At 52.7% G+C, this 27,715-nt stretch overlaps 6 protein-coding genes across 6 annotated transcripts; 3 read left to right on the top strand and 3 right to left on the bottom strand.

The window, feature by feature from the left end:
• Nucleotides 1–270: 270 nt before the first annotated feature.
• HER10_EVM0002454 (ubiquitin-conjugating enzyme E2 35) lies at nt 271–1,692 on the top strand. The gene is made up of 4 exons (XM_035472165.1): nt 271–632; nt 693–781; nt 840–971; nt 1,038–1,692. Exons 1-4 carry the CDS (start codon nt 580–582, stop codon nt 1,214–1,216), a joined length of 453 nt encoding a protein of 150 aa, XP_035332282.1. The 5' UTR covers nt 271–579; the 3' UTR covers nt 1,217–1,692.
• Nucleotides 1,693–7,056: 5,364 nt separating this feature from the next.
• HER10_EVM0005611 (phosphatidylinositol N-acetylglucosaminyltransferase) lies at nt 7,057–8,914 on the bottom strand (the record flags this gene model as incomplete). Its single annotated transcript, XM_035475219.1, has 1 exon — nt 7,057–8,914. Exon 1 carries the CDS (start codon nt 8,683–8,685, stop codon nt 7,057–7,059), a length of 1,629 nt encoding a protein of 542 aa, XP_035332654.1. The 5' UTR covers nt 8,686–8,914.
• A 5,994-nt stretch (nt 8,915–14,908) lies between these two features.
• HER10_EVM0011099 (uncharacterized protein) lies at nt 14,909–16,766 on the top strand. The gene is made up of 2 exons (XM_035480539.1): nt 14,909–16,412; nt 16,470–16,766. Exons 1-2 carry the CDS (start codon nt 15,871–15,873, stop codon nt 16,606–16,608), a joined length of 681 nt encoding a protein of 226 aa, XP_035333338.1. The 5' UTR covers nt 14,909–15,870; the 3' UTR covers nt 16,609–16,766.
• Nucleotides 16,767–18,757: 1,991 nt separating this feature from the next.
• Nucleotides 18,758–19,441, bottom strand: HER10_EVM0008203 (uncharacterized protein; the record flags this gene model as incomplete). The annotated part of the gene is made up of 2 exons (XM_035477735.1): nt 18,758–19,323; nt 19,345–19,441. The coding sequence occupies 2 exons, from the start codon at nt 19,439–19,441 to the stop codon at nt 18,758–18,760; spliced, it is 663 nt and encodes a 220-aa protein (XP_035332970.1).
• A 1,228-nt stretch (nt 19,442–20,669) lies between these two features.
• Nucleotides 20,670–24,687, top strand: HER10_EVM0005702 (uncharacterized protein; the record flags this gene model as incomplete). The annotated part of the gene is made up of 4 exons (XM_035475308.1): nt 20,670–21,532; nt 21,588–22,206; nt 22,260–22,884; nt 22,947–24,687. Exons 1-4 carry the CDS (start codon nt 20,888–20,890, stop codon nt 24,685–24,687), a joined length of 3,630 nt encoding a protein of 1,209 aa, XP_035332666.1. The 5' UTR covers nt 20,670–20,887.
• Nucleotides 24,688–25,512: 825 nt separating this feature from the next.
• HER10_EVM0007656 (fumarate hydratase) lies at nt 25,513–27,523 on the bottom strand. Its single transcript, XM_035477206.1, has 2 exons — nt 25,886–27,523; nt 25,513–25,829 (listed from the first exon to the last, which is right to left on the bottom strand). The coding sequence occupies exons 1-2, from the start codon at nt 27,322–27,324 to the stop codon at nt 25,640–25,642; spliced, it is 1,629 nt and encodes a 542-aa protein (XP_035332904.1). The 5' UTR covers nt 27,325–27,523; the 3' UTR covers nt 25,513–25,639.
• Nucleotides 27,524–27,715: the final 192 nt, after the last annotated feature.

Here is a 27,715-nt window from a genome sequence, read left to right as displayed (position 1 = left end):
CACGCGACGGGATCAGGTGCATCCATCGCTGAGCATCCTGGACGGACGCTTGTGGATGGACGGGATGACAGTCGGGGACCCACAATCGCAATGATGTACCTTCCCGCAGCAAGCCTGCGGTTGTATACTTGCTCTCCACCAGGACCTCTAGGCCAATGATAGCTCGCCAATACCACCTCCAGTCTCCACCCTGTCACTGTTATCGGGACAGCGTCGAGCCAGGCCTGGAGTGTGTCATGCTTCTGGTCCCTCCCGCGGGGCAATCCCAAGCAAGGCTTTCCCAAGCACATGCCCACCATACCCAAAGGTTGCCTTTCGAAACACTCCACCAGTTCCGCCTACTCGTCACCTTCGTCGCCGCCGCTCCAAACCGATATCCCGAGCATCCGATTGCGATTTCGTTTGCGACCTTTCTTCCTTCCCCGGCGAGTTGAAATCAAGGAAGCTCCATCTCATTCATCACTCGCTTAACCCCGCCATCAGCTTCTTGGCCTTGAACTTCGGTTTCTCAAGGAAGCTCAGTCACCATTTCTTTCCTCCCTCACCCTCGAACAATCTCCAGAGCGTTTGTCGCCCAGCATGGCTTTGCCCAAGCGTATTGTCAAGGAGACGGAGCGTCTCATGGCTGAGCCGTAAGTCTCCTGCCTAGCTAGTGATATCTCGATGTTTTGCTAACAAAGACCGCTTCAAAGGGTACCCGGAATCAGTGCCGTCCCTCACGAGGACAACCTCCGCTACTTCGATGTCGAAATTCACGGACCTACACAATCTCCGTATGAAGGTGCGCAATACATTCACGGAAAGTTGACTGGAAAGGAAAGGGCTAATAGGTGTCACAGGCGGTGTCTTCAAGCTTGAGCTCTTCCTTCCCGACGACTACCCCATGACTCCCCCCAAGATTCGCTTCCTCACCAAGATCTTCCACCCGAATGTCGACAAGCTGGGCCGCATCTGCCTCGATGTTCTGAAGAGTGAGTAGCAGTACATGAACAATGGAGTTTTGACGCAGGATGGCTGACAAAGGAACTACCGTTTAGACAACTGGTCCCCTGCCCTTCAGATCCGCACTATTCTCCTCTCAATCCAGGCCCTCCTCGGCGCCCCCAACCCCGACGACCCCCTCGCCGCCGACGTCGCGAAGAGCTGGAAGGAGGACGAGCAGGCCGCCATCGCGACGGCCAAAGAGTGGACCACGAAATTCGCTGTGCCCAAATAGAGGAGGAAACACTGGAGGAAGCGGGAGGCTATGCTGCGCTTTGGAAGGAAAGGCAGACGACGGCGCGTGGAGGAACAGCTACGGCAGGCGCCAATGCAAACACACTTTCCCTAGACCGAGTTTTAGGTGGACACTGCAGAGACGATACCGCCCTCCTGCTGTCTTTGACTGTGTAGAACGGGGGCTGATTTGGACGTTTCAGGACCTGGAGTTGCAATCTTGAGATATGGCATTGCGGTCAGCTTTTCTGGTTTCACGGGAGGACCCATGCATTATGCCTTTACGACTTTCAACAATGAGAAGGATTTCTTTCATCGCATGTGTTGCACTTGCGATATGAGTATGTGTGATCTGACTTCAGGCTGAAGCAACTCGCTTGGATACAAATCTGCTGAAGACGGGACACCCTCTTAGTATTTTCACAGTCGCGTGTCGACATGATCGAGTGACGAAAGACTGCTCTCCTCAAAATTGAGAGACGATATTAGTGAGCGATGCTATAAGTATAACCTCCAATCAAAGAATTTCAAGCCGCGTCGATGGTTTAGTGGTAAAATTCTCCGTTGCCATTCAGCAGCGTCGGGGAGCCGGGGGTTCGATTCCCCCTCGACGCAATTCCTTTTGCTGATCTCCTCCCCAGCAAGGGGAGATTGTGGTTTTGCATTACATAGCTCTTTGTTTTGCTTAGGTGTGGCGGGGGAGTGTTTGCGGAACGGATCTCATCCGCAATGTTCTTATTTCCTCCTACAACGAACGTGTGGGTATTCTATCTATCATATGATGCTGATTTCCTTGTATCTCGATCGGTGCTGCTCAAAGGTGAAGTGACTGGAATAGATATCGAGATCAGACAGCTCAATGTCTCCAATATAGCGAAATAGTGGAGGTTGGGAATCCTCCTGGTCAGTCTTCGACACAGGCGTGACTTCGCGGAGAACGAAAGGAACAGAAGCACCTTCAGCCAGCCAGATCTGGTCATTGGGTACTGAGGAGGGGGAACCCAGTCCAAAACTCCCTCTAGATGTGTGATAGAAGCACTCGTTCTCAAGCTCTTCCCAAACCTTTGTATCTACATGTAGTGGGCAAGGACTCAGTTTGGGGATTCTATCTAAAGGGAAGGGATTTAGACGAGAGGGGCGATTCTGACTTTCATATAGTTCAACCCACTCATAGATTTCGTCCTGGATTAAAACTCCCACCTTGGACCCGTTGAGTCGTTTGTGTACAAATTCTCGCCGTCCCGGGACGTAATAGTTGACTGTTCGAGACGTGAGACAGTGACCAGGCGTAATAGGCTGCAAGTGTAAGTTGTATAATTCCAAGCATTCGTTGAGAACTGCTGCTGCCAACCTATCCCATATGTTCAGTTGAGGGCGACAGAGGGCTTCGAATGGCCTAGTCCGAAAGAAGCTGATCATCGTCAAGGCCATCTCATAGCTAGACTCTGGAGTGAAGAGGTCGTGAACTTTACCCATCGTAGTGCCCATACTCACACCATACAAAGTAAGCTTGTGTCCGATGACGGATGGCCTCCTAAGTTGACAAGGCCATATCATTCTCTCGTGCTCCTCTAAAACATCGAGGCTTGCCTCAGTCTTAGTCGATACGTCGAATCGCTTATGGCGATCTATTTTCGTCAAGTTTGGTACTGAATAATCTGGTACCCAGGATGGTAATTTAGTGTTCCGGCGTGATTTCTCCTTGCCCACCTGTCTGAGTTCCGAGAGTAAGGGAAGCCGTTGGAGAAAGCAGGCTGCAACAGATGTGAAGACGTCCTCCACACTTCGGTCGTAGTCAGGAACAATGGGGCTGGGAAAACCTTGAGGGAGAAGCATCGACAGCATACCCAAACACCCGTGGATATGATCGCGATCGTCTCCAAATTGGAAAGAGCGGAGAGTAGATATGATGAAGCTGGCACATGCGAGCCATGCGGACTCCGATCTCGCGTTCCAGCCTCCGATTTTCGTGTAGTACACAAGCTCGGCCAAGAGTGGGCGGACTCCGTTGATCTTATGTAGGCCACCTCCGATGCCAAGATGCCTACTGCTAAGACTCCGTGGCTTTTTTAGGGATTGGATCTCGGAGAATAGTTTCACATGTTCGAAAGACCGTTCGATATGTGTTTCCAATGAGTGGCTCCATCGAGCCTCGTGAAGAAATTGTATAAATGCCCCGAGGCGCTTCCAGTTCAAGACAGCTGTTCCACACATGATGTGGATTTGGGCTGGATCTGCCAAAGCAACCTCTTGGACGACCCAACCGCGATCGAACCAGCGGTTCTCTCTGAGGAACTTTGCAAATATGAACCACGATGTAGCCCACCGGGAACATGTGTCATATCCCAATTGATCAATGACTTCAGGCGTCCTGCAGTAATGGTCCTCCTGCAAGAGATTCTTTATGGATTCTGATTTTTTCCGTGCCTGAGACAGACGAGGAATGAACCTGTCGTGAATCCACTGAACCTCAGACTCAGGCTCTGATAGTCCAAGCCACACCAGCACGTTCTGTGCCGAGCTGTAAATGCGGTGCATGAGAAGGACTTGGTGCTTCTTCTCCTCGTTATTGGTCTGGTCGATGCAGAATGCGTCTATCCACAGTGGCATGGTTTCCAGAGCAGTTCTGACTTTGGGCGGGCACCTGGGAGCCGTTGAGGAAGCTTTTTCTGTCTTTCTCGGTAGACACCGATATTCGAGAATGGTGCGGAGGAAATCGAATAAGTTCTCGGATATCTCCATCGACCTGCCGTCGCACACAACATCAAATGACTTCCCCGGCCCGGGTTCTTGTGTCTGCTCAGAGTTGCTATACTTGGGTAGCTGCCAAGTATAAGACAGGGCGGCAAAGACCGGTTCATCATCCAGACTGACCTCTTTGAGCGAGAGGCAGAGTCCGTGGGGATGATGGTCGTCTCGCGAGATGCTGAGGAGACGTATAGAGTCGATCGTTGAAAGAGCCTGGTACTGGTAGTCGGCCGGTGACGCAGTCATAGTTTCAAGACGGTGCGAAAGAGAAGAAGAGGTTAGGACGGCTGGTGTATGGTTTAGACCGAAGAAGCGTAAGAGCCACGTATGCTAAACAGTGAAGTGAAGGAACGATTAAGAGTTCGGCAATGAGGCTGCCTATGTCTACTTCAATCAAGTATGGATGTGGCACAGCCACATGACCTGCAGGTTGGCAGGTGCATGTACGTGGTTCAGCGTACAATGTAACGTTGGTGTAAGCACTAGACGTCTGGCCACATCTTTTCTACTTGTTATTAGAATCTCTGCAATGCCTCGCAGTTGAAGAGATAACGGCAGTTGATAGCCCCTTGATGATATTGGAGGGTATCTATTCTACATGCCAGTGTTGCTGCATGCTTAATCCGTAACCCCTTCAACCATCAGTTTGCACGACGGGAGTCCAAGTCATCTCTCAGGTGCATTCGGATGATCTTATTGCATTACCATATCAATGCCTGGTAGAAAGCTTCTCCGCCTCTTGCTCAGGTCCATCATCACTCTTTATCCTGCTTCCCTTGTCTCTGATCTCGCTGGCAGCAAACGCCACAAGAATCGAAAGAGCAGTCGCGAGCACAACCCCACTCACAACGCAGTATACCATATAAGAGTGAAGTTCCTGACGCCTTTCCACAGCCTGAAGCCGTTTCACGATATCGCCCTGGTTTTCCGGCAGCCTTCCAATTTCCCCCTCCCGATCTGTCCACCGGTTGATTGCGCATTCTCTCGGGTTGTCCAGAATCTCAACGACATGCGTGAAGAGACCCCTGAAAGTGCCGAAGGATGATAGGTATGACTTGGATGTGGTCGGAGATGTCACTTGTTGTTTTCTATTGGGCGCTTCGTATCTGTAAACCCCCTTGGTCTTCCTTGGACCCCGTATGAAGCCTTGGAATGGGTTGTCTTGGTGGGGGCTGCCGTATCTGCTTTGGTTGCAGTTTATGGAGGACTCAAGGATCTCTTGCGCTGATGTGATAGGGTTTGAGAGTATCTGGGTGACGTTGATGAGGCGAAGATTGTGTGGTCCTACACTTCTTGCGGTTCTGGATCGAGACTGAACTTCAGGCAAGATCATTCTGCTGGTAGCCAAGTGACTGTAAAGCCGCGGTGTTGCTTGGAGGATAGTGCTGAACATGTTTTTGAACTTTGAAGGTATTGGCTGTTAAGATATCGGTGTAGCTTGGAATTGATATCTTCAGTAACATAACTCACACGATATAAACTGCGAGTTCAGTTCAAGGCGTAAGGTCCCTTCTAAACCAGCAGACAAGATGATTCGGAGATGGGTCGTTGCGTCCAGCTTCCGCTCCCACCGCCTTATCACACATTTCCACAACACCCCTATCTTTGGTAGGGTTGACAAGGTCCTTGACTTACCTTCATCGCCCTTCCATGTATAGATGGATCGAAACCTCATATACCATTGCGAGACTTCATGGGAGCCACGGAACAACACTCGTTCACACAGAACTAGAAACATCGCAAGATCATATCCACACAGTTTGCGATACAAGGTTTCGCAACTCAATACGGTAGACATGTAAACGGCGGCAAAATTGAGTCACACTAAAGGGATGGCTCTGGTGATATCAAGGTATACCAAAAACCTTGACGACCATCTCATCAGCCTCGGGCTCATACCCTCTCCGTCACATACTTCACCATCCTCCTGACCACAAAACTTTGGCCGCGCAAGTAACATATCAGACATCACCCTCGACAACTTCATTTACAACTCGAACAAGACAAAACCAAAAATCACCATCTCATACCAAACCAGAACAAATGGCATCCCAAACCCTCCTCCACACTCTCCGGAGGCCACTCCCCGGAATAATCACAAGACCATCACCCTTCCCAACAACACCCACAGCACCACCACAAACCCGCCTCTTCTCAAACGCATCTACCCTCCGCGCCAAAGTCGTACACCCAGACATCGACAGGTACATCCGCTACAGCCTCCGCGACGGTCCCCCGCGCACATCGCGACCGAAACCGCTCTTCTCCCTCTCGCACCAGTGTCCGTGGCCGAAAATCATACCAATGACAGCCGCATCCGCGAGCTTCACATCAGCGTTCCAACCTACACTGTCACAGCGAAGAGCATCCTCATCATCATCAACAACGCCATCCCTCGACGCAAAAAAACTAAAAGACGAGGAAGACAAGAAGGAGCTCTCCCGACAGATACGACGATTTGAATCTCAATTAAATGCCCTTGGTATTCTTCAGGAGGATTTGACAGACAGAGCGAGTCACGTCTACCGAGAGAATCATCGGCTCTTATCTCACATGAATGCCCTGAACGTCATCACGGAGCGTATGGTCAGTAGAAGCAAGATTCTCTCCGAGCTGGAGAGAAGGTCTGCGGCCGGCGAGACCATATTCACTGATGAGTGTAAATACGACGGCGCCGTGGACGGCACCAGGGACAGCACCAGAGCCAGCACAGGGAACAGCGCCGGGAACAGCATCGAGGCATACCTCTCCGACATTGAAATGTCGCTTTGCGGGCTCTTCTTCTATCTTCTTTTCTGGGGTTTATGTTTAGCATGTGTCTCCAAAAAGTTGATTGAAAGTTCAGAGACTCAGGAGTTGAAAAAGGTGACGGCGTCGGATAGTAGCCTACCTCGCAACGCCGCAGAAGTAAAGTCAAAGGGTGGCGACGAGGAGGTCCAAGAGCTGCAGTATCTCGCGAAGCCATAGAATCCCGTAGCACACACTCATTAGCCAGTCTCAACATCACTTCTCTGCAATATCATGATTCAACTTTTTCAAAAACATCTCTCATCAAATTACTTTTACTACTCATAAATGCCTACTACCTAACCCTTACCCATCGTCCCAAAGCCGTCGACTCATAATAATAGGCCTCGCCGGATCCCACGGCCCATAAATCTCATTCTTGTACTTTTGCAACCCAATCAGCCACCAACTACACCCGCCCATGGCAATCGCCGAGATGAGCACGCTGACAACCATGCCCGCGACGGCGCCCTTCCAAGGCCAGCAGGATATCCCCATACCGGCACAACTACCAGCAGCAACGCCGCCGTTATCACCCACGATGACCCCGACACCAGCACCCGCGCCAAGCACGAGGAACACCGTCATGGCGTAGTGGTAGCCCCAGCTCCGGTGGCGCGCATACCGCCGAAACACGGGAAACAGCCCAAACACCTCGATGCTGAAAAGAGTGAGGCTAAAGACCTGGCCCGTGGACGGCAGCCGCGAAGCGAGTACCGTTGACGCCATGAGCGCCGCATTGGTGGACAGTGAAGCGGGGATGTTGACGCGGACGCCGCCCGAGTAGTCGAAGAAGAAGATGTTGATGGTCAGGAGCCAGAACGACATGGCCCAGATGCTGTCGCTCGAAGTCGACTTTGTGAGGGATTTGAGGATGGGGGAGAGGCCGAGAAGGGTCGAGTAGATTAGGATGGCACTCTTTACGGTGCTGAGACGCTGGTTGAGGCGGCTGTTGTCGTCGCCCGGCAGCGGGAAAGACGACCGCCGCGGGAGGGGCATGCTACTGCCAACTTCTTGGCTGTAGCGGCGGTAGACGGACTGCGAGGTCGCCGATGTGGAAGAGATGAGAGAGCTCGCGGAGGCGGAGTGGGAGTGCCGCGCCAGACGAGGCCGCTCGGCCCCAGCGGTACTCGACAAATTCGTCGCGGAGCTCGTGGCCGTTGTAGCCGTAGACGAAGCCGCAGCGGCACCACCATCATCATGCAGCGGCGGGCTCCGCTGCCTCATACTCCCCGTCCTTCGACTTGGTTCCAATCTCCGCCCCGCGGCCGTCGCGCTGCTGCTGCCGCCGCCCGCCAGACCCAGTTCTTTCCGCTCCTCGTCGGCCTCCCAGCGCTCCCACAGCAGCCACCCCAAGAACGTCGCCATGCTGCTGAACGACACAATGGACACGGGCGACACGCGCTCCTGGGATATAAGGACGAAGCATACGATAAAGAGGATGACGGAGCAGACGTGCTGGACAATCACCGTAGAATCGGCGACGAGGGGCCAAAAGTCGTAGGGCTGCAGGCGCGGGTTGCGCTGGAGACTCTCGAGAAAGGTATTTTGGTCCGTGTAGTTGTCCGGGTAGCTCTGCTTCACCCACATGAGCTTCTTCCAAGTCCGCTTGCGACTCCGGCGAGAGCGGGAGCGGTGGCTCCCAGCGACTGCAGAGGCGGCATTGTGACGGAGGCGTGCGCGGGCGGCGCGGTGGTCTGCGCCGAGGGTGGACACATCGGGGAAGGAGGGTACGGGTCGGCGCGGTGGGGATGTCGCTAGGAAGGCATCTTCGGGAGCGAGGCGGGATCGGTCCTGGCGCTGTTGGTGGAAGCTTGTGGTGCTGTTGTTCGTGCTGCTGTTCGTGGTGCCGGTGCTGAGGGCTGTCGGGAGGGTTGAGGAGCGGGTGAGGGGCGGGGGAAAGGAGCCAAAGTCCGTTGGTGTTGTCGGGGACATGAGGCGCGACTTGCCCTTGAGGGCCTCAGTGTAAAGGAACGACAAGAGTACGAGGACTCAATGGGGCGTGTTGGTGATGATGGTTTGAGGCGTTTGACCGAGACCTTTCTCAGCCTCGCGATCGCGAATGGACTGAAGTCGGCGCAAGGCTGCAGGCCAAGTTGATTGGAGCCACGGAGAAGGCGCGCTCCAAGGGAAGGCAGTGGCAGAGGAAGTGAAAGAAAGTGCCAAGGGGGGCCAGGCCACGCCAGGGGGGCACTCTGGGAAGGAGTCAAGAACGACACAAAAAAAAGGGTGCGTGCACGGACGGGGAAAGGATATTGGTGGGGAAGGGACGCCGAGTCAGTCGATTTCGACAAGGGTGCGTCGCCCGGACCAAGTCGCTGGATTTGGTAACTCTAAAGAAAAAATGCATACGATGGATAAGTTAGACTGATCGGTGGCCGAAAGAAGCGTCTTCCGCAGTCCATCAAGGGAAAGGTGTGTCTGCTGCAGCAGCTGGATTCTGAATGCTGCATCTGCTGCGCATTGCTAGGTATTGCCTCGAGATGATTTCAAAATGGAGGGTAGTAAATCTGGGAAATATCCCGTCCGTCCAACCACAGTTGCTACCTCAAGCTTAATTCTTCTTTTGTCCGAGTAGACTATCCGTCGTTCCGTACTCCGTGAGTACCTAGTAGAGTCTCGGAACCATCACCGAACTTGCAAAGGTAAAGGTTGTTGTCCAAAGTATCGCCTGCAGTAGTCTAAGCTTCATGGATACGCGGACAGATCGTAGACGGATCATGGGAAGGAATGCATGCCTACTACAACCCTGCCACGGATTGCGTCTACATCCGCGTCCGCGTCCGCGTCCGCCTTACCCAGAAGCTAAAACCAACTTAACCGTCTTCTTCATGACGCTGTCGTGGACACGCAGTTCCCGTCATGAACCACTTACGATCCGCGGCCCCCTTCTCGACACACGACAACCCAGTTTTCGGAGACTTTCCCATCCTCCTGGAAACCCAAATACCACGGTAGCTTGCGCGTCCATGACCCATGGAACCCCAAGAAAGGGAACTGTCGTCGTTCCAAACTTTCCGTGGCGATGCAAACACACCAGGCACCACTGCCAACAATGCATCCGAATGCGTTCAGAATCGCGACCCGCGGCATCCCAAGCCCCGGATTCTCAACACCACCATTACGGTCCAACACCAGTCCAACGACAGCACACCTACTATACTGTAGTGACCCGACCACGAGGCTAGCGGTGCACTAGCATCCGCTCGACAGGTGCCCGATTTCCGAGAGAAACGGGGCCTCTTTACGGAGTCCCACCTCGCCATGTTCTGCACCGCCTGCCTTTGCTCAAAGGATACCACCGGCAACACCGTTCCCCGCCAAATCCTTGTGCCGGGGGAATACGAAGAGCAATTCCAGAAGCCGGGCAGTCTCATTTCTGTCTGCCTAGATGGACCCGAATTTCTTTGCAGGGAGGCCCGCATCGACACAAAGCTTGTTCGTTGCGAATCCCTTGGCTGATTGGCTGTCCACTGGAATCGACCCTCATGCTGCGTTCCTGAAGGCTGAATGGATATTCCCGTCACCCCATAGCCGGTCAATGGCGACATTATCCTGCATCGCTTTGGCGGTTTAGTGGTCGTGTGCTCGTCGGCGATTCCTAGATCCATACGGATACAGGTAGGCTGTCACACTGTCCATCGTCTGTCCCCCTTTTGTTGCTGTTACCAATCTTCTGGGCCCCTTCCCGTGCCATGCGCCCCTCCGCGTTGGCATGGTCAAGGCCCTGTGGTCCAGACTCTTCGGCGCGCCCTACAGGGACTAGGCCGGAAGAGTGGCAGGCTGCAGCGATGGCAGGCATGCCCTATGGGCGCTGTGAAGACTGAAAGTTCGCCTGGAAGGGACTGCTTATTTTGGAACTTTAGCGGGCCGACCGGAAGACCGCCCACGCTGCCCTTTGCTGGGCGATACTGCTGATAGGCGGCCAGGCAGTGGGTGCTGCTGGGAGTGTCTTTGGGCAGTCAGACCAGCTCAGATCTGACTCTGGCCCAGGGGGCTCGAGTTACCTACTGACGTTTCGGCGGTACTAGTGCGAATAGCCTTACCATCAGCTCGATGGGACGATTCTGAGTGAGTCGGGGCTGGCATCGACGATCCATTTTCTGCTTTCCTCCAAACCTACATAGGCACGAGGGCAACATGACATCAACGAGCGGGCCATCTGCGACAATTCGGCTCGACCTCCTTGGTTAGAAACGTTGCTTTTCTGTTGCAAGTCTTGCCGGACGGGCTTGGCAAAGCAAGAGGTATGCGGGTTCGGGGTCCATCAAAGTCTCATTCCCATGGCATCCCGTGCTTTTGCGTGCCCATGGACGGTGGGCTGGTCTGAGAGCATCTGTTGAAACCGTTTTGACGTTCAGACAACCTCACCATGGAGGGCAAGAAGAAGCGGGTTTCGCAGTTGCTACCGATGTGGGCCTCGGTTGCAATGGAACGAAACAGTCCAAACTGTCGCAAAACCCCCTAGGAGGCAGGCTCCAACTTCCCAGGACGGGGATTTCATGTTTCTCCTTCGTCAATGCTTGCTCCGTTTGGTTGCGGCCACCCTGTGATTGTGACCCTGGCGACGAGCCGGCGATGGTCCCAAAGAAGAGAGACAGCTCCGCGGTGTCTTCAGTCACTCCATTGCAACCAAAATGGCGAATGTGCACACTATTTGATAGCGGCTGGCATAAGCTATGTCGGCATCTGCCGCGCCTGTGGTGTGGTGATTTCAAAAAAAGAAGTCCAAGCAATGGAACCGGAGCGCTAATCAGTGGATCCTTGGCGTAGATCCATTGCTTGGGTTCGCCAGCTGCGATTTGGCTTTGGCGCCAATTCCCACCTGGCATTGGACAGAGAAACCGTCGCATTAGGCGTTGGCTGGTGTTGTCATGATGGTGTCTCTGGTGTTGGTAGAGCGTAAGTTTATTTGGAACTTTTGCCGTCCCAGCCCCGGAGCAACTCGATGATTGCACGAACTGAGAAGATCATTGCTGACGGTTGAAGTGTTGCTGACATGCTCCCTTCATTTTTTGGGAAGAGGCAGTGTCTTGGCGCTGGTTGAATGGCCGTTGTGTGCGGCGTGCTGCGTGCATATCCGTGGAATAGGGCGCAGCTGGGTGCAATTTCGTCTGTACGAGGACTGCAGCCACGGAAGCGCCAAGCATCGTGAGAACTGGCTGGCTGGACGGAGGCTTGACTAAGCATCCTAGACACGCCAAATCGACAGGGGCCATCGGCATACGATCAAAGATGCTACATGATTCGCTGAGTAGGCCATCGACAAGGACGGCGACCGCGGACAGGCAGGTGTAAAGCGCGCTATAGTCCATAGCTTTATCCGTAGAGGAGAGGCGGAATCCCGCGTGCCGTGCGCAATTCCATGGACCCATTTCCGTGGGAAAGCGTGCCGTGAACATGGACTATTAGTCTATTACCTGGGGACCATGGAGGAAAAATAAGCCGAATACTTAGTGTCCATTATGGTGGCTTGGAAGACGATGGTCGACGGGGTTCCGTCTTCTTCATCAATGTGGTCTCGATAGGTGACGGGTATCTCCTTCAGCTGCGGCAGAGCAAGGGGGATGATTTGTGTGCTTGTCTTTTTCATTTCTCTTCACTTTTCCTGGTCGTTTCTTTTCTCTCCGCGAGATTCAATGGGACGGGTACCGGTGGGCTGTGGCTGGAGGCGACGATATTTCGGGTGCAAAGACTTAAGAGTCAGGGAGCTGGAGAGGGGACACTGTGGGAAGTCCGGTTGTGACGGGGGGTGGTATTATGTGATTCGCTCTCTCGTACGTCTTGGAATCGCCAAGAAAGGCAAGGCTCCTGGTGGGCTTTGATCGCTGCCATCTCTTCAGAAAGTCGAGAGTCAAGACTCGCACAGGGTTAACTTTGCCCACGTGCTCCCGTTGGCAATTCTGGACGGGCAGAAGGTGGGAAATGAGAGCTGAGGGGCCCAGAGGATCCAGACGGGGGCACTGGGGGTTGGCCAAGCTGCGAGGGATCACTCGAGGAAAGCTTGATTCTCTTCCTTTTCTTTCAGTGGCGCCGTGAGATGTGAGAAGTGGGAAAGAGAAGTCCAGGTCACTTCCTCTGGTACGAATATTCGGAAAGACCAAGGTACAAACTACAAAGTGCATTTACCGGGCACCTACCTTACCTTACCTATCGCGCAAAATAGGTACCTGAGGTAAACTGAGGTGGGCAAGTACGGAAGGTAACTGTTGGTCCTGCCATGGAGTAATTAAGGTACCTACCTACCTTACCTTACCTTAAGCTGTCGTGCTTGCGAAAGAAGCTGCAGCCTCAATAGAAACTATTGCAGGGAAGGTGAGAATCATTGGGGGAAGCACAGCTGGGAAAGCGCGCCCACGAATCACAGCACACAATCGGCCAATGTGCCGTCCAGATGGGGGCATCGCTTACACCAAGTATTCCGTACAGATGTTGGGCTGACCAGACGCAAGCGCAGAGCAGATGCGGGCTTGCATTCTCAGCTTCAATAGCTTGCTTTGTTCTTTCGCTCTCGATGTTACTTTCCTGCACTTCTCCTGGCTGTCCCCCCTCTTTCGACCATTGGCAAAATTAGACGAGACAACGGAGTGGAAGCTTGACTTGACAACCTGGCTTCACTCCCGCAGCCTGTGACGGCAACCGTCGAGCCTTTCCCCTGACATGCCAATTGGAATCCATACAGACTCCATAGGGAGGCGCCTTTTTTGTCTTTCATGTCTTTCGTCTCTTCTCAACCTCGGTCGACAACCAAATTTACGCATGGAACCCCCCGTCCGGCCTTCGGCCGTGACACATGAGATCTGCTGGCAAGGATTACCTCCTCTTCAGGTATTTGCACTCTAGAGTCTGGAGTCTCTAGGATTCTGCCGGTTATTGGGCAGTCTCATTCTCGCATTCGAGTCTGTCTAGGTAGTATGTCTCCTTCTCCATATTCTCGCGTCCCTCGAATCCCGCGGCCCCTTGAACTGCCTGTGCCAACACTGACCATCCCTGGCCACAGTCGTGTGGGTGGGTGCCCTATGGTCTGCAGAACCCATGAAAGGCATGGGCAATCCCCAGCGGAAGGGAAAATCCAGGGGACCTCACCAAACCTGCCTGCCTGCTACGCAGTAACCCGCCAACTAACGCGCCTTTTGGGTTTGGGCGAGGTGGTAGTGCAGGCGATCCAGCTCCTCCCCGCGTCCACCTTGGCTCCTTGTCGTTCGATCCTAAATCGGGATACAGGAGAGAATATTTCAAAACCGAGCTGCTCGTGGTTATGGAGTCGTGCTTTGAGGTGGCCCTCCATGTCGCATCTCACTTTCTCATTTTTCACCGATGATGGATGATGGAGGGGGCCGAGCAAACCGGGTACCGAAAAGAATGCAGACAAGAACCAGAGCCGCAAGGCCCGCGGGCCTATCAACTTTATGCAAAGAAACGAAGATCGCCAGAACACAGCGCTCGAGATCGGCTACTCGGCAGGCTCTCACCTCGTTCTTGTTACAGGCCTCCAGAGTCAGTCATCATTTGAGTGTGCCGCTGCCGTTGCCGTTCCGTGCGTGCCTATCCCATCCCATCTGTCCATTTCGGAGAGAGCGCAGCAGCAAATCACTCGCCAGTCGCCCTTGCTTCTTCACACTGGGGGGCCGGAGCTTAAAGACAAACCATCCTAGGCGCACCTCCTCACCAGAGTCACTACAGTAGGCATGCTGTTATGCTGAGGTACGAATGGACAGGACATGCCCTGGCAAAGTCCAGGAGAGAAAAGAAGCTTGCGGCCGACCATGTTTGAATCGAGACACCCACTTGCTGCATTAAACAGGGTGCACCGCAGCCCACAGGGTCCAGACCATCCCTGCATCCCTGGCTGAGCCTAGATCCTGGTCCTGGCCTGCCGCCCGAAGGCAGAGGGGGGGACAGCGGCCGGTCCCCCAGCACCCGCTTTTTGTGAGGGAAAGCAGAGAACAGACCAGAGGGGATCTGAGAGAGACGGGGACAAGGAGGACGAGCATGGCCCTGGGCCCTTGATGGCTGGCTGCAGTGGGCTGGCTAGGTCTCTCGAGAAAGAAGACGGAGCGAGGGCCAAAAGGTGCGAACAGAAACGCCGCCGTCTTGGGTGAGGCTAATGTCATGTTAATCCCAATGCGTAAAAGGTTGGGTTTGCTCTCCTTTCTCTCTGTCTCTCTGCTCTGGATCATACATAATAACATTACCACCTCACCCGCCCCATGCCTCTTGTCTCCTGCACAAACATACTCACGGATACCCAGTCCCATTTCTGATCAGACCCCATCACTCCGGACGAGTCGAGGGTGTCTCTTGTTCTTCCTATATTACTTTCAGACCTCGCTCGCCTTGGCACGTCAAATCCCACGAACACCTACCTCTTCCGTTCTGCTCTCAGCCGTCTATCCTTCCGGTCCTCCTCGCTGCCCCCGGGACTCACATCTTCCATTAGTCGCCCCGTCCCATCTTCTTCATTCCTCACAACTTGGGAACGCACCAGAGCCCGTTACTTGTTTTGTTTCACTCGCCTGCGAGCTTTCCCGCCCTCCATTACGCTGACTTTTCTGCGCTCGGTTTCGCGCCTCGACTTGTCTCTGGTTGCCCTGCCGCTGTCACCGGATCTCTTTTCCTCTAATAAATTGGCTTGCCCAGGCCTGGACATATATCACTTCAAGTCTCGGCACACCCCGCACCCGTCCAAGCATCTTAATACAATACCACTGCCCTCCACCTTGAACTGCCACATCCACCACTGGTAGTTTACAATCATCACAAATTGCCGAACACCGCCTTGGCTTGAGGACATTGGTGGAATCGTTACAGACGCAGTAGTACTTGGAGCACACATCCAGTACAAGTCAACAGGCTAGTTGCATCAACTCAGACGACCTGCATCGTTGGAGGAAAGGCAAAAGAAAGGAACCAGAAGGTTTTCTTCGTGGCTGGAACTACTTCGACATCGACAGACATCGCGGGAAACAGATTACCAGACGAGCATCCCCGAACCTCATCTAAACCCTCGACAACCAGGATTGAGTTGAGACACGACGACAAAAGACGGTCTTCGCGCATTCAAACACCAACTCTTGTATACACCACAATCACCTATTACCAACCCTAATCACCGAAAAAATGAAGCCTTCATCACTACTCTTCGCCCTGGGCTTCACCCAGTTCGGCCTGGCTGCTCCCGTCCCATCAACCATTTCAGATATGGTCTCACACGTCAAGACCGAGGCACGTCGTCTGACGAGGGTAACACGCGTGTCTATGCACCGTACACGACCCATCTCTGACGTCTATGACATCGAAACCGAGTTCAACAACGAGCCAGTAACACCATCCGAGGACATGCCCCCGTCAATCGTCCTCGCCGCACCGCGGCCTTTGAAGACCAGCTACCTCCAGTCCCTGTCAAGGCACCCGGCACCTCACGGCAAGGACAGAGTGGTGGACGTTGTGGGCGACGGAACCCCTGAGACGATCACGCCAATGTCGCTCAAGGATGGCCTGGCGGAACTGTTGCCTTCTGGTCGCCTGCCGTCCTGGAAGCAAATCACCCGGCCGACGATGAGGATCTTTGAGCAGCACCCTGATCTAATTGTTCTCGGCGCCGTCATCGCCCTTGTTCTCGTCCTTTTGGTGCTGGAGTTTGTCGGTACTACCTTCCAAGGGTGAGTTCACGTGTGTCAACTAGCTATCAAAGTGCAATCGACTAACAGAGAACGCAGAGTACGCCAGCACTATGACCCGCAAGGAGTAATCCGGCTAGAGGTGGACGAGAAGGCGTGCAAGACACCATCGTTCCGATGTGACTCGGTGCCTTATCATGACGAGGAGGGGCAGGATGCCGAAGAACCGAGACCATGATTCTATGGAAATGGTTTAACCCAGGAAGGGCAACGAAAAAAGAAAAACGAAAACACCAACACTCAACAAGTCTCAGGACTTGCGGACTATTTTAATGTGATTACTAGACATTGCGATACCATCTTCTTACTAGTATTGAGCGCGGCGCTGGTTAACGGCATGAATAAAAAACAAGAAAAAATTCATAAACAATCAACCTATCTGTACCATGTCATCTCTGTGAACTTTGAGTGCGGCAAGGCAGTGGCCAGGGCGATCAAAATGACGTTGAAGCTTCACGACAAGAGGGCGGCTCTGGGTTTGTGACGGCGTCGGTGAGTTGCGGAACACCGAAGAAAAACCAGAATCCCCAAGCTTGGATGGACTGATCTACTTAATCCGAAGTCTCGCAACCTACTACCATAACCTCAAACCATGAGGCACGGCTGAGAAATGGGTCTAGATTTGTTGCGGTGAGCGTAGGAGATGTTCCACGGTACTATGCCCGCACCACGTCTGTATCTCGAGTACCGCCTCGAAAGCCAGTCTTCTTGGAATTGCACATGCAAGAATTGTAGTTGAAGTATAACCAGCTACCGACCTTCTAGTGCAGTCAGATCAAGTGCTCCAGCCCACCTTCCCGGCGTCTGATAAGGTAACTGGTGACGAGATAGCGGCTATTGCGGCCCGTCTACCTTATAGCAATGTTGCCGAAGTGCCGTGATCCGCCATCGACTACTCCCCCCACCTCCCGGGTTGTAAAGTATCTTTAAGCGACCTTTCAAATGGGAATACTTGATACGGAACAAACATGAGAATACTTCGTAGATACATTCCTGTTCTTGTGGTGGTGGTTGACGAACCCAGGATTTAAGTTCCGCCCTCGGTAATGCGGCTCAAACATTGTAACGCGATGATACTCCAAGGTGCGAATTACTGGAGCCGTCGCCGGAGGTGGAAGCGCGCTTGCGATGGTTCAGGACCATACACGTGTCTCTCTTAGATTATCTCTCTTCCAGTGAATTCATTTACAAGGATTTGGTAGAGGTAGAGGGCAGCGAAATGCTTACGGGTGCGGTGTCCGTCCAAAGCGTGAGCCGTAAGCCATCATCACGACGCCTCTCATGCGGCCATATCAGACAGCTCCCTAAACTTTGCCCCAGCACCACACCATCAATCCCCATTTTTTAATGATGGCAGTACTCCATACTTCCTCCAGATTTCTTCACAAGGCCATCGATAGTCGGATTTTCTTGAGTTGTTGTGTTGGTCACCCACCAAACGCAAGAATTCCCCCCTCAATCTCACGATATGAGCTCCTACCCTTTGCTCAACCGTCACATACGACCATACCCATTGGAAAACTCGGGATCCCGTCCGCTCTCCCATAGATAAGCCAATGAGGGCCGGATTAGTGGTTGGGTCGGTGACGACCAGCGAATACCTGGTGTTGTATGTTTTTGGATCGTTTTTTGATGAAGATATCGTCGTTTTGTCGTGGTTGGTGACGATGGGTGGAGTACGGTACGGTTGGGTGGTTTTTGTGAGTGAGGGGTGGATGAGAGGGGTCTTGGGGTAAGTAGTGAAGGGGGATCATGCAGTGAATAGCAAGTTCAGATAATCATTCGACGTATCCGCTTGCAATTGCGCCGTATTGTGGTCCTACTCAGGGGAAAGGGCCGGCGGATTTGACTGTGAGGTGAAGAAGACAGCAGTCTAGTAAACGGGAAAATCACCTCTACGTTGATATTGACTTGCTTGGTACATCAGGGAGATGAACCAGACAACATCTGCGGGACCGAGTCCCGAGAGAAGATGGGGCAGCCGACATACGTTGAGTCCTACCTACAACACAACTGCCTGGAATCGTAGAAGAGCGGATATCTTTGACTCTGACTTTGATAATGTCAGTCTCAGACTTGACCCAGCCGTGAAACGAAACTTAATGCTAAGCTCATCGGATATTCTCTTGACACTGTAGGACCTGAACAAGATGGACGACAGTCACTGACCTCACACGAGACTTATGGCTTGCACTTAGAACTTCAATTTTCTCATATTTAGCTAATATGGGTGTGACGGAACTACCGAGGACGAGCCCGTATTCTCTGGCGCGACGTCCCTCTCATACTTCCCCATATCTCAACTTAACCACCCCGCCCATGCCTTACTAGTGGTAAAACAAAGCAAAGGGATACGATCCATCGTCGAGTACGCCCGAGCCAGGCGATATGGATTGCTCTTGCTCCCACAGTTCCTGTTTGTATCTCCTCCAAGCCTCGTCTTCCTCCGCAATTCTCTTCTTTCTGGCTTCTGCTTCTAACATGGCCTGGTATTGCCCGATGGCGCCGTAGGTGCCGAGGGAGGCGAGGCTCGTCAGGCCGGCGACTTTCCATATGACGGGGAAGGCGTTTACTTTCTTTGCCATTTTGATAGTTCCGTTATAGCCGCTGGAGATCTTGTTCTTGAGGGTGGACATCTTTATAGGAGATGCGGGGATGATTGCGCTCTGCATCGGCTCCGTCTTGTTGACTTTGTGGGCGCTTGGATTGGGAGCCTTGACTCTTCTCAGGGGAATAGTTCTATTGAGGAGCCCAGATCTGACGGTTGCCTTTCCGCTCGCCCAAAGAGGCCAGGTGAAGGCGCTTGACTTTGGTTTGGTGAGCGTCTTGCGTTCCTCGAGGGCTCTCCTTGTGGAGCAGCGGTACTCGGAGGGGGTGAGTCTCTTGTGTAGGGCTGCGGTGATTGAAAGGAGACGTGGCTGCTGGGTGCCGAGTCTGGTAGCTGGGGTGATCGCGGCCTTGGATATGGGCATAGCGAGTCGCTGGATGGCGAGGTTGATTTTGGATGCCATATTGTGAGTTATGGGTGGTGAGGGTTTGTTTGTGTTTGGTCTTTCTTCTCTTTTCCGTTTTGCAATTTGGGATTGAAGGTGGAAGGAACCGAAAAGGAATCTGGGATGGGTTCAGGAAACTTGGCTTGACTTATATCTATCTCTGGAGTATCGGAGAAAGGTCGAGTAAGTAGAGTTTGATATGTGGTCGGTAAGGAACGTCCATGGTAGAACAGTGTCAAGCTTTGAAGATGTTGAGGCTCCATTTGTTAATCTGATGGATGGCGGTGAGGCTTGTGACTGTTAGGAAGAGAAAGTAGGATACTCCTTCCCGCAGATATCAATCCATTACACATACAGGTTGTCGGACGTGTCTTTCGTTACGGACTTCGCCTGGATGCGGACACCATGCTTATATTCTTAGGTGTGAAGGAGACAGCATGCCACGATGTCTTGATAGCTTACTATGGAGTATATACACTACATATAATAAATTTACTTGCTTCTTTCTGTTCTACTCCAAGGACAGAGATAAACGGTATTCCAATCGTCGTCTGGATCTAAGAGGGTCATGCCTTGTCTTGACAACGCTCGATTCATCAAGGTGCTACTTGAAGACGCAGAGGTCATCGTGGTATAGAATGGAAGACTATCTCGCTAGTATTTTGTGGTCATTAGTACAGTGCAGTGAGGCTCATCAGGCTTTGCGGCCTCAACTCAATACCTGGTTTGACGCAACTTATCGTGTCTCATCTACCTTATTATTCTGATGCGACGTTCATCCGTGAGGCATTTGTTATGAGAGCTCGGGTTGCAGTGTACCTTGTCCCAACCAACAGTTATAAGTCCCAACATCAGTAGGCTGCAGATCTGAACCCTGGTCCAACCAACCCCTCCTTTGCATCTCCGTTGGTGTACAGAACTCATAAATATCATAATCTTGGCTTCGTCATGTTTCGGAAGACGCAACTACTTTCGCCCATGGTGCAACTATAACAGGGCAATTGATAGCCGCGTGTAGTTACTCGCGATGCGCCATCAGAGAGTGTGATTTTCGGCGGGAAGCATGTTGGTCGACGGCTTCACGTACAACCATTGGATGGAAGACTCATGTTATGATGCAGCTAAGCGCTGCGACCTGCATGTATGGATGCCTCATGACCCCTTTTCTAACCGGAATCTTCTCAGGCTTTTGGCAAATCCCCGAGCTATCACATACCTCGGAATCTCCTCGCCCACTCGCCTCCATGCCACGTCTATCTTTCGGCTTGCTTCCTCAATAGTCGTGGTATTCTATGATATTACGGTCTCTACCGTAAATCGTTCTTTAAGTTTCCTTCGTCAAAGTCCCGCAAACTGGATGCGCCACTTGACACAGAGCTCATCGCAAGTCTGGGGCAGACACTTTCGGTCCAGAGTCACCATTGGGTCAATTGGGGTGTCTGAACAGCAGTGTTTCACATCTCCATGATGACAGAAACCAAGTCCTCCGAGGACACAAAGTCCAGCTGCGTTTCGGCCTTGATCTCTTGTTTCAATCTCGGATCGAAGAAGAAGTCTTCCGCCTCACCAGGACCGACGCCAAAGCCAGCCGTTCCATGTGAACCAAAACCACAGTCGCCGACCAAGTCTACCGGTGATTCCGTTTTGAATGGCAAGGCCGAGTCAGTTTCATCCAAATACGCGGGAACCGGAAACGCAGACGCCAACAGCAAACACAGTCGGGAGTCTGCCGAAGCGCATGTTGAGGCCCCCTCCTCAGACGTTCAGCTCGTCAAGTGTCAATCTATCATCGTTACAGAAAACGCGCCAATCGACCTATGGCATGAGGCGCTCAACAAGACTCATCAAGACACCAAGTCTTGGATGGGAAAGTTCGGCGTCGACCGCTCGAGTACCATCCAAGTCCAAGAATTGACGACACTGGTCAGGCAAAGCGAAGAAACATACCAGGATGCCAGTTCAGGATTGAAAATCGGAGAACGGAACATTTTGTGGAGGGACTATGCGAATCGAGTCGTGGCTTGGGTGACTATGATCGGCGACATCAGCGTACCATTCGCCCCTGCGCCAGTCTCGCCGGTGTGGTCGGCACTCAGAGTACTCCTACAAGTAGGCTCGCCCGAACGGACTCCTATCAGATTCTGGGTTTTGCTGACTGGTACAGGCCGAAACAAGTCGAGTCGAACAAATCACCGCTGCTTTTGGTGCCGCCGACCGCATTCTCAGCATTATCAGACGGGGTCAGATATACGAATCTGTGTACGGCCTTTCTAGTGCGAACTTGACGGAACCCTCGAGAGTGCTTCTGAGGGACTCTATCATTAAGCTGTACAGATCCTCGCTGGACTTATTAGCCTCGACATCAACTCAGTTAAACGGACAAGAATCCTGGGCAACGCAGTTTCTCACGGCTCTCACTGACCCAGACCGCACAGAATCGTTGTTATCAGACCTGACGGCCGCGGAGAATGACGTCTCGAAGAACGCAGAAGCTTGCGTCTGCGAGTCAACAGAGAGGAATCTCGAGCTGTTGCAAAGCCTTCACAGCCCTCTGCGACGGATCGACGATAGGGTAGTGCAGCTTTTAGACTGTTTCAAGGATATGGAAAGCCGAGACAGAGAGCATGCCATGGACTACATCAGTGACGTCAAGGTTGATGAGATTCATGTCGCCAAAAAAGAGTTAAGGACTGAGGGAACCTGCGAATGGCTTATACAACATCCGAGCTTCCTTGCGTGGGAAGAGCCAAGCTCGTCATCAATCCTATGGCTCAACGGCCAAGGTACGCCAAACATCCTCCTTTTCGCGTAAATTAGTGCTAATTGGTAGAAAAAGTGGGAGCTGGGAAGTCTTTCTTGACGTCTAAAGTGATTGATCGCTATCGGTCTCGCCCTGGCGATACCTTGAGATCATCAGAGAACGATGAAGGCTTTGCTCACTTTTACTGCGATCGCTCACTGGTTGGCCGAAAAGATATAAAATCTATTCTCAGCAGCTATATCGTGCAGCTCTTGGCGGTGTCGCGCCACCGCGACCGATGGCACAAGCAACTTCTCACGTTTTGCAAAGATGCTGCGGCATCTCGACGAAGTTTAGAAATCTCTGAATGCGAACGCTTTGTACGCGAACTGGTCAACACGTACCCGCGATCTATCCTGGTGCTTGATGCTCTGGACGAATGCGATCAGAGGTCAAGAGCGCAGATTGTGACCTTTTTCCAAAAGTTGGTCGAAGACTCTGACCGGCCCGTCAAAGTGTTCATATCCAGTCGCCCAGAAACCGATCTAATTGAGTTAATGGAGACGTCGTCTTACATTCAGATCAGCACCTCGGACAACCATAAAGATATTCAGAAATACATTGACCTCAAGCTCAGCCAAGTCGGTCTTAGCCCTGTTTGGAAGAGACAGAGTGTTCGGTCACTTGTGAGAGAGACTCTTCTCGAGAAACATGGTGGAATGTGAGTCCGCTACCTACAGCTGCAAGTTCCAGAAGTTTCACTGATGTTCACTGTGCGACCAGGTTCAAATGGGTTCAACTTCAATGGGATCAGTTAGAACCGTTGAGTACAGAGATCGATGTGAAGCAGCGACTCATGAAGCTTCCAGAGGGCCTCGTGGCCTCTTACGAGGAGATATGCTCTCGGCAAAACGGCCACGCATTGGCAGTTCTTATGAGAGCCGCTATGTGGGTCAAATGGGCCAAGATACCGCTACCGACAAAGGTCCTTCTCCAAGTCGTTAAACTGCCGTTCTGCAAGACCCACGAGGAGTTTGAGGCTGCCTTGAATCAAGAAAGCATTACGGAGACTGAATTAGGCAACATATGCCGTCATCTGATTACTTTTCAAGAGATATTCTCAGAGAGACGCGCCACAGATGCAAAACATTGGAATTGGAGATTTCCGCATGCCTCAGTCGCAGAATTCTTCGACAATAAGCTCGACCACTGGAAAGAAACTGAAAACAGTGAACTATACATTGCAACGTCGCTGCTCTTACAGGCGTCTTTGCCAAGAGAGCACAGAGTTGGAGAAATGGGGAGCTACACAGACATAGGAGCCACTGAACTGCGTTCAAGTTACGGGCACCTCCGGATTCATCCACTCTTGATGGACACGGACGGTCTCGCTTCCCCCGCAGCAGCCATTGTCAACTTCACTTTCTCCGCATACGCCCATACTAGCTGGCTAGACTTTGTCCGAAGAATCTTCGAACGACGCTCTGGAACAGAGGAAATCTTGGGAGTCCTGGGATATTGTCTAGGTCTTGGTGCCACTGCCGATACTTCGAGCTTTCGATATCAAACTGATCTGAATGGTAAGATGGCACTGAGGAGAAATTGGCTGTTGGAGAATTATGAGGAAATGCAGCCATGGTGCAACCCTGTCTTCGCAGCCTGCGGCTTAGGGTCACTTGACTTACTAGAGCATCTGCGCCGAATTGGGTATGTTTTCGACGAGGCAACGCCTGGACAGACAGACTCTTTCCTATCTATTGCTGCAAGGCACGGATACGACGAGATTTGTTCATTTCTCATTGATAACGGAGCAAAGATCAATGTCAAGGACGTAAATCGTATCGATAGATACCAGAAGTATCCACTGCATCACGCATGCGGCACTCTCAGTACCGTCAAACTGCTGCTTTCGAGGGGGGCGGATCCTAACCTTCACTATGAACATACACCTTTGTGCGAGGTAATTCAAGATAACATGGACTCCACTGATATCCTTTCAGCATTGTTGGATTGGAAAGCGGACCCGGCGGACCCGAACTTACCCTGCAAAAGCAACGTTCTGTGCTGCCTCACGTCTGCTTTCCGGATCGACAACGCTGAGGGGCTAGAGTTGCTTTTGGACCATAAGCTTGATTTAACACTATGGAGGAACACGGATCAAACAGTCCTTGAAAGCGCAGCTTATTATGGTGCAGCACAATGCATCCGTGTCCTCCTCGACAGGAAGCTTGGCTACAACGTTGACAGTTCAATTGGGGAAGTCCATGACAGCATGTTGAGAGCTGCAGTATGTTCGGGAAATAGAAAATCGCTTCAATACTTGATTGAGGGACTGAAGGTCGACCCGAAAACTCTAATATCTAATCCTCTGGAACCTACAAAACTCCGGAACCATTTCAGCGTTGCATACTACTTCTTGAGAGAGCAGCATTGGACGCAGGAGGAAGCCCTCAAGATTGGCATAAAACATGAAGATGTAGCTTTTTGGGTTCGTGATTTAGAGGATTCCGAAGAAGATCTTTGATTCTTTCTCATTCCACCACTCATGGTCTCCTTGCGCTATGGACTTACGAGGGGGCCTCTTACTTGAACCACCTTACCGCGACTTTCGTTCTCAGCCGTCATTCCTTTCGGCATATGTTCCTCCGCAATATTCGTGATTTTGTGATGATAAAAGTGGTTACGAAGGTGTGAGGGGCGGAGCACTTTGTCGGCTCTGCCCTCTTGAGGTGGTAGACGTCCCGTAGTTTTCACTCAACCAATGGCACCACTCGACCAGGTCACAACCCGTCTCGATTCGGCAACTTGTACAGTATCACGAAACTCAAGCCCGACGTGCACTAGTACTTTGCCATGGCCTCGTGACTCGACTAATTGGCAAACAAACTCATTTGGAGTAGGTCTCACGGTTACTGACAAGAGATACATGTCAACAAAGTAGCCTTTAGTGTTGGCCCCCATTTAAGGCGGGCCATGACCGCTTCAAACCGTGCATACTCTGTACATTACCTTACACACCCGAACTTCCACAAACGACACACGTCGTCTGCAGATTTTGAGACGGTGCAGTGCTCAAGCACACGCAGACGAGATGAAACCTCCCATCCGAACGGTGAGACGGCATCTTGACAGCCATGCGGCGCGCGGTGCGCAATGTGCGGGGTACGGGATTACATCACATGTGAAATGGCGGGGTCATTTAAAAAGACAACATGATCCTCACAATCTGGTGCAAACACGCGAAATTTGAAAATGTTTTTGTTTTACGATTTCAATTCTACAAACACGGATCGCTCAAGACCGCATTGTTTCCCTTTTCACAGGTAACAGGATATCGTTACGCAAGGTAGGTAGTTTTACACAAGGCGTGGGGGGTTGAGGTTTTGGTGGGTTTCGGGGTTAGCTCTCCACTTTATATCAACACGTAACAACAACAGCAACAGCATTCAACAAAACCAATCTCCAGTGCGCCGCTTCTACTGCTTGTAAGCGCTGGGGCCGATCATGAGCTCGGGGCGGACGAGCTTGTCAAAGTCCTCCTCGGAGAGGGCGTTGAGCTCGAGGGCGGACTCCTTGAGGGTGAGGCCCTTCTTGTGGGCGTTCTTGGCGACCTTGGAGGCCATGTCGTAGCCGATCTTGGGGTTGAGGGTGGTGACCAGCATGAGGCTGTGACAGTGTTAGTAATAAGACGCATAATTCTGCAGATAACATTGGTGACTTACGACTCCTTCATGATGCTGGCAATCTTCTCCTCGTTGGCCTGGAGGCCGACGACGAGGTTCTTCTCAAAGGAGCGCATGCCGTCGGAGAGAATGCGAACGCTGTGGAGAAGGTTGCGGATGACCAGGGGCTTGTAGACGTTGAGCTCGAACTGGCCGTTCATGCCGCCGATGGTGGTGGCGACGTGGTTACCCATGACCTGGGCGCAGACCATGGTGAGGGCCTCGCACTGGGTAGGGTTGACCTTGCCGGGCATGATGGAGCTGCCGGGCTCGTTCTCAGGGAGGTTGAGCTCACCAAGACCGCAGCGGGGGCCACTGCCGAGGTAGCGGATGTCCTGGGCGATCTTGGAGAGGGAGGCGGCGAGGGTGTTGAGGGAGCCGTGGGCCTGGACGATGGCGTCGTGGGCGGCAAGGGCCTCGAACTTGTTGGGGGCGGTCTCGAACTTGGTACCGGTCATCTTGGAAACCTCCTCGGCGATGCCCTCGGCGAAGCCCTGGAAGGTGTTGATGCCGGTGCCGACAGCGGTACCACCCTGAGCGAGCTGGCGCAGGTCGGGCAGGGAGGACTCGACTCTCTTGATGCTCTGGCTAAGCTGGGCGACGTATCCGGAGAACTCCTGGCCGAGGGTCAGGGGAGTAGCATCCTGCAAGTGGGTGCGGCCAATCTTGATAATCTGCTTGGCGTCGAACTCGTCAACCTTCTTCTGAAGCGCATCGCGAAGGCTCTTGAGGGAGGGGAGGAGCTCCTGCTCGATCTCGAGGACGGCGGCGATGTGCATGACGGTGGGGAAGGTGTCGTTGGAAGAGGCGGAGCGGTTGACGTGGTCGTTGGGGTGGACGGGCTTCTTGCTGCCCTTGACACCGCCGAGGATCTCGATGGCGCGGTTGGAGATGACCTCGTTGGCGTTCATGTTGGACTGGGTGCCGGAGCCGGTCTGCCAAACGACGAGGGGGAAGTGGTCGAGGAGCTTGCCCTCGGCGACCTCAGCAGCGGCCTGCTGGATGGCCTTGCCAACCTTCTCGTCGAGGCCGTAGCGCATGTTGACGGTGGCGGCGGCGCCCTTGAGGATACCAAAGGCCTTCACGATCGGGGGCGGCATGCGGTCCTGGGGCTGGTTGATCTTGAAGTTCTCGAGGGAACGCTCAGTCTGAGCACCCCAGTACTTGTCCGCGGGGACCTGGATCTCGCCAAAGGCGTCGCTCTCGGTACGGGTTTCGGCCATTCTGGGAGCAGTGGTGTGAATGCTTCTCTGGAGGGAGAAAGGGCTGGTGAGGTTTGTTGATCTGGAGTTCGTCGCGGGGTAAAGAGCTGCGGGGGAAGAGGAGGTGTATCGGGTCGAGCATGTGGAGAGGCTCTTTGCGCATGTCCTCGGCATAACGGTAAGCCGTGTGTTTGCCAGGCCGGAAGCGGCGCGACGAGCTGGTGCCGATCGAAGCATGGCGGGCGTTTTTTTTTCTGTTGGTGGTTGGAGAAAGGGTCTTGGAGAGTAGAAACGGCGGTCTAAGTCGCAATTTCTAGCTTATACGGAGCCAATTGAAGCTTTTGATGACCTCGATGGGTGATGAGAAGGAGTGCGTGAAGTTATTGCCAGATTAACCAGAAAAGATCTCCAAGGACGAGAGGAAGGAGAAAAAAAAAGGTCTCGTTTTTGCCGGCTCAATAATTAACAGGAGTTCCATCACCTCCGAGTTCGTTCCGTTGGGGGAGCTCTGACACTGTGGAGCTCGATTGTGGCCCGTGCAGCCCGGCTTATCCCGATAACCCGATTGCGCAGCAACGACCACCGGCGGCCCTGCCTTTGGCCGAAAGTCTCCGGTTCCCCATGCCTT

This window comes from Colletotrichum scovillei (assembly GCF_011075155.1).
Source record: "Colletotrichum scovillei strain TJNH1 chromosome Unknown Contig00006, whole genome shotgun sequence".
NCBI lineage: Eukaryota > Fungi > Ascomycota > Sordariomycetes > Glomerellales > Glomerellaceae > Colletotrichum > Colletotrichum scovillei.
Note: the sequence above shows the minus strand (reverse complement) of the source record. Positions and strands in the feature narration are given on the sequence as shown.

Bases quoted from the DNA above. Each gene is read 5' to 3' on its own strand.
- HER10_EVM0002454 (XM_035472165.1), top strand. From the start codon at position 580: ATGGCTTTGCCCAAGCGTATTGTCAAGGAGACGGAGCGTCTCATGGCT. The intron at 633-692 runs GTAAGTCTCCTG...ACCGCTTCAAAG, and splicing joins GAGCGTCTCATGGCTGAGCC to GGTACCCGGAATCAGTGCCG. The intron at 782-839 runs GTGCGCAATACA...TAGGTGTCACAG, and splicing joins TACACAATCTCCGTATGAAG to GCGGTGTCTTCAAGCTTGAG.
- HER10_EVM0011099 (XM_035480539.1), top strand. From the start codon at position 15,871: ATGAAGCCTTCATCACTACTCTTCGCCCTGGGCTTCACCCAGTTCGGC. The intron at 16,413-16,469 runs GTGAGTTCACGT...CAGAGAACGCAG, and splicing joins GTCGGTACTACCTTCCAAGG to AGTACGCCAGCACTATGACC.
- HER10_EVM0007656 (XM_035477206.1), bottom strand. From the start codon at position 27,324: ATGCTTCGATCGGCACCAGCTCGTCGCGCCGCTTCCGGCCTGGCAAAC. The intron at 25,830-25,885 runs GTAAGTCACCAA...ACACTGTCACAG, and splicing joins GCCAGCATCATGAAGGAGTC to CCTCATGCTGGTCACCACCC.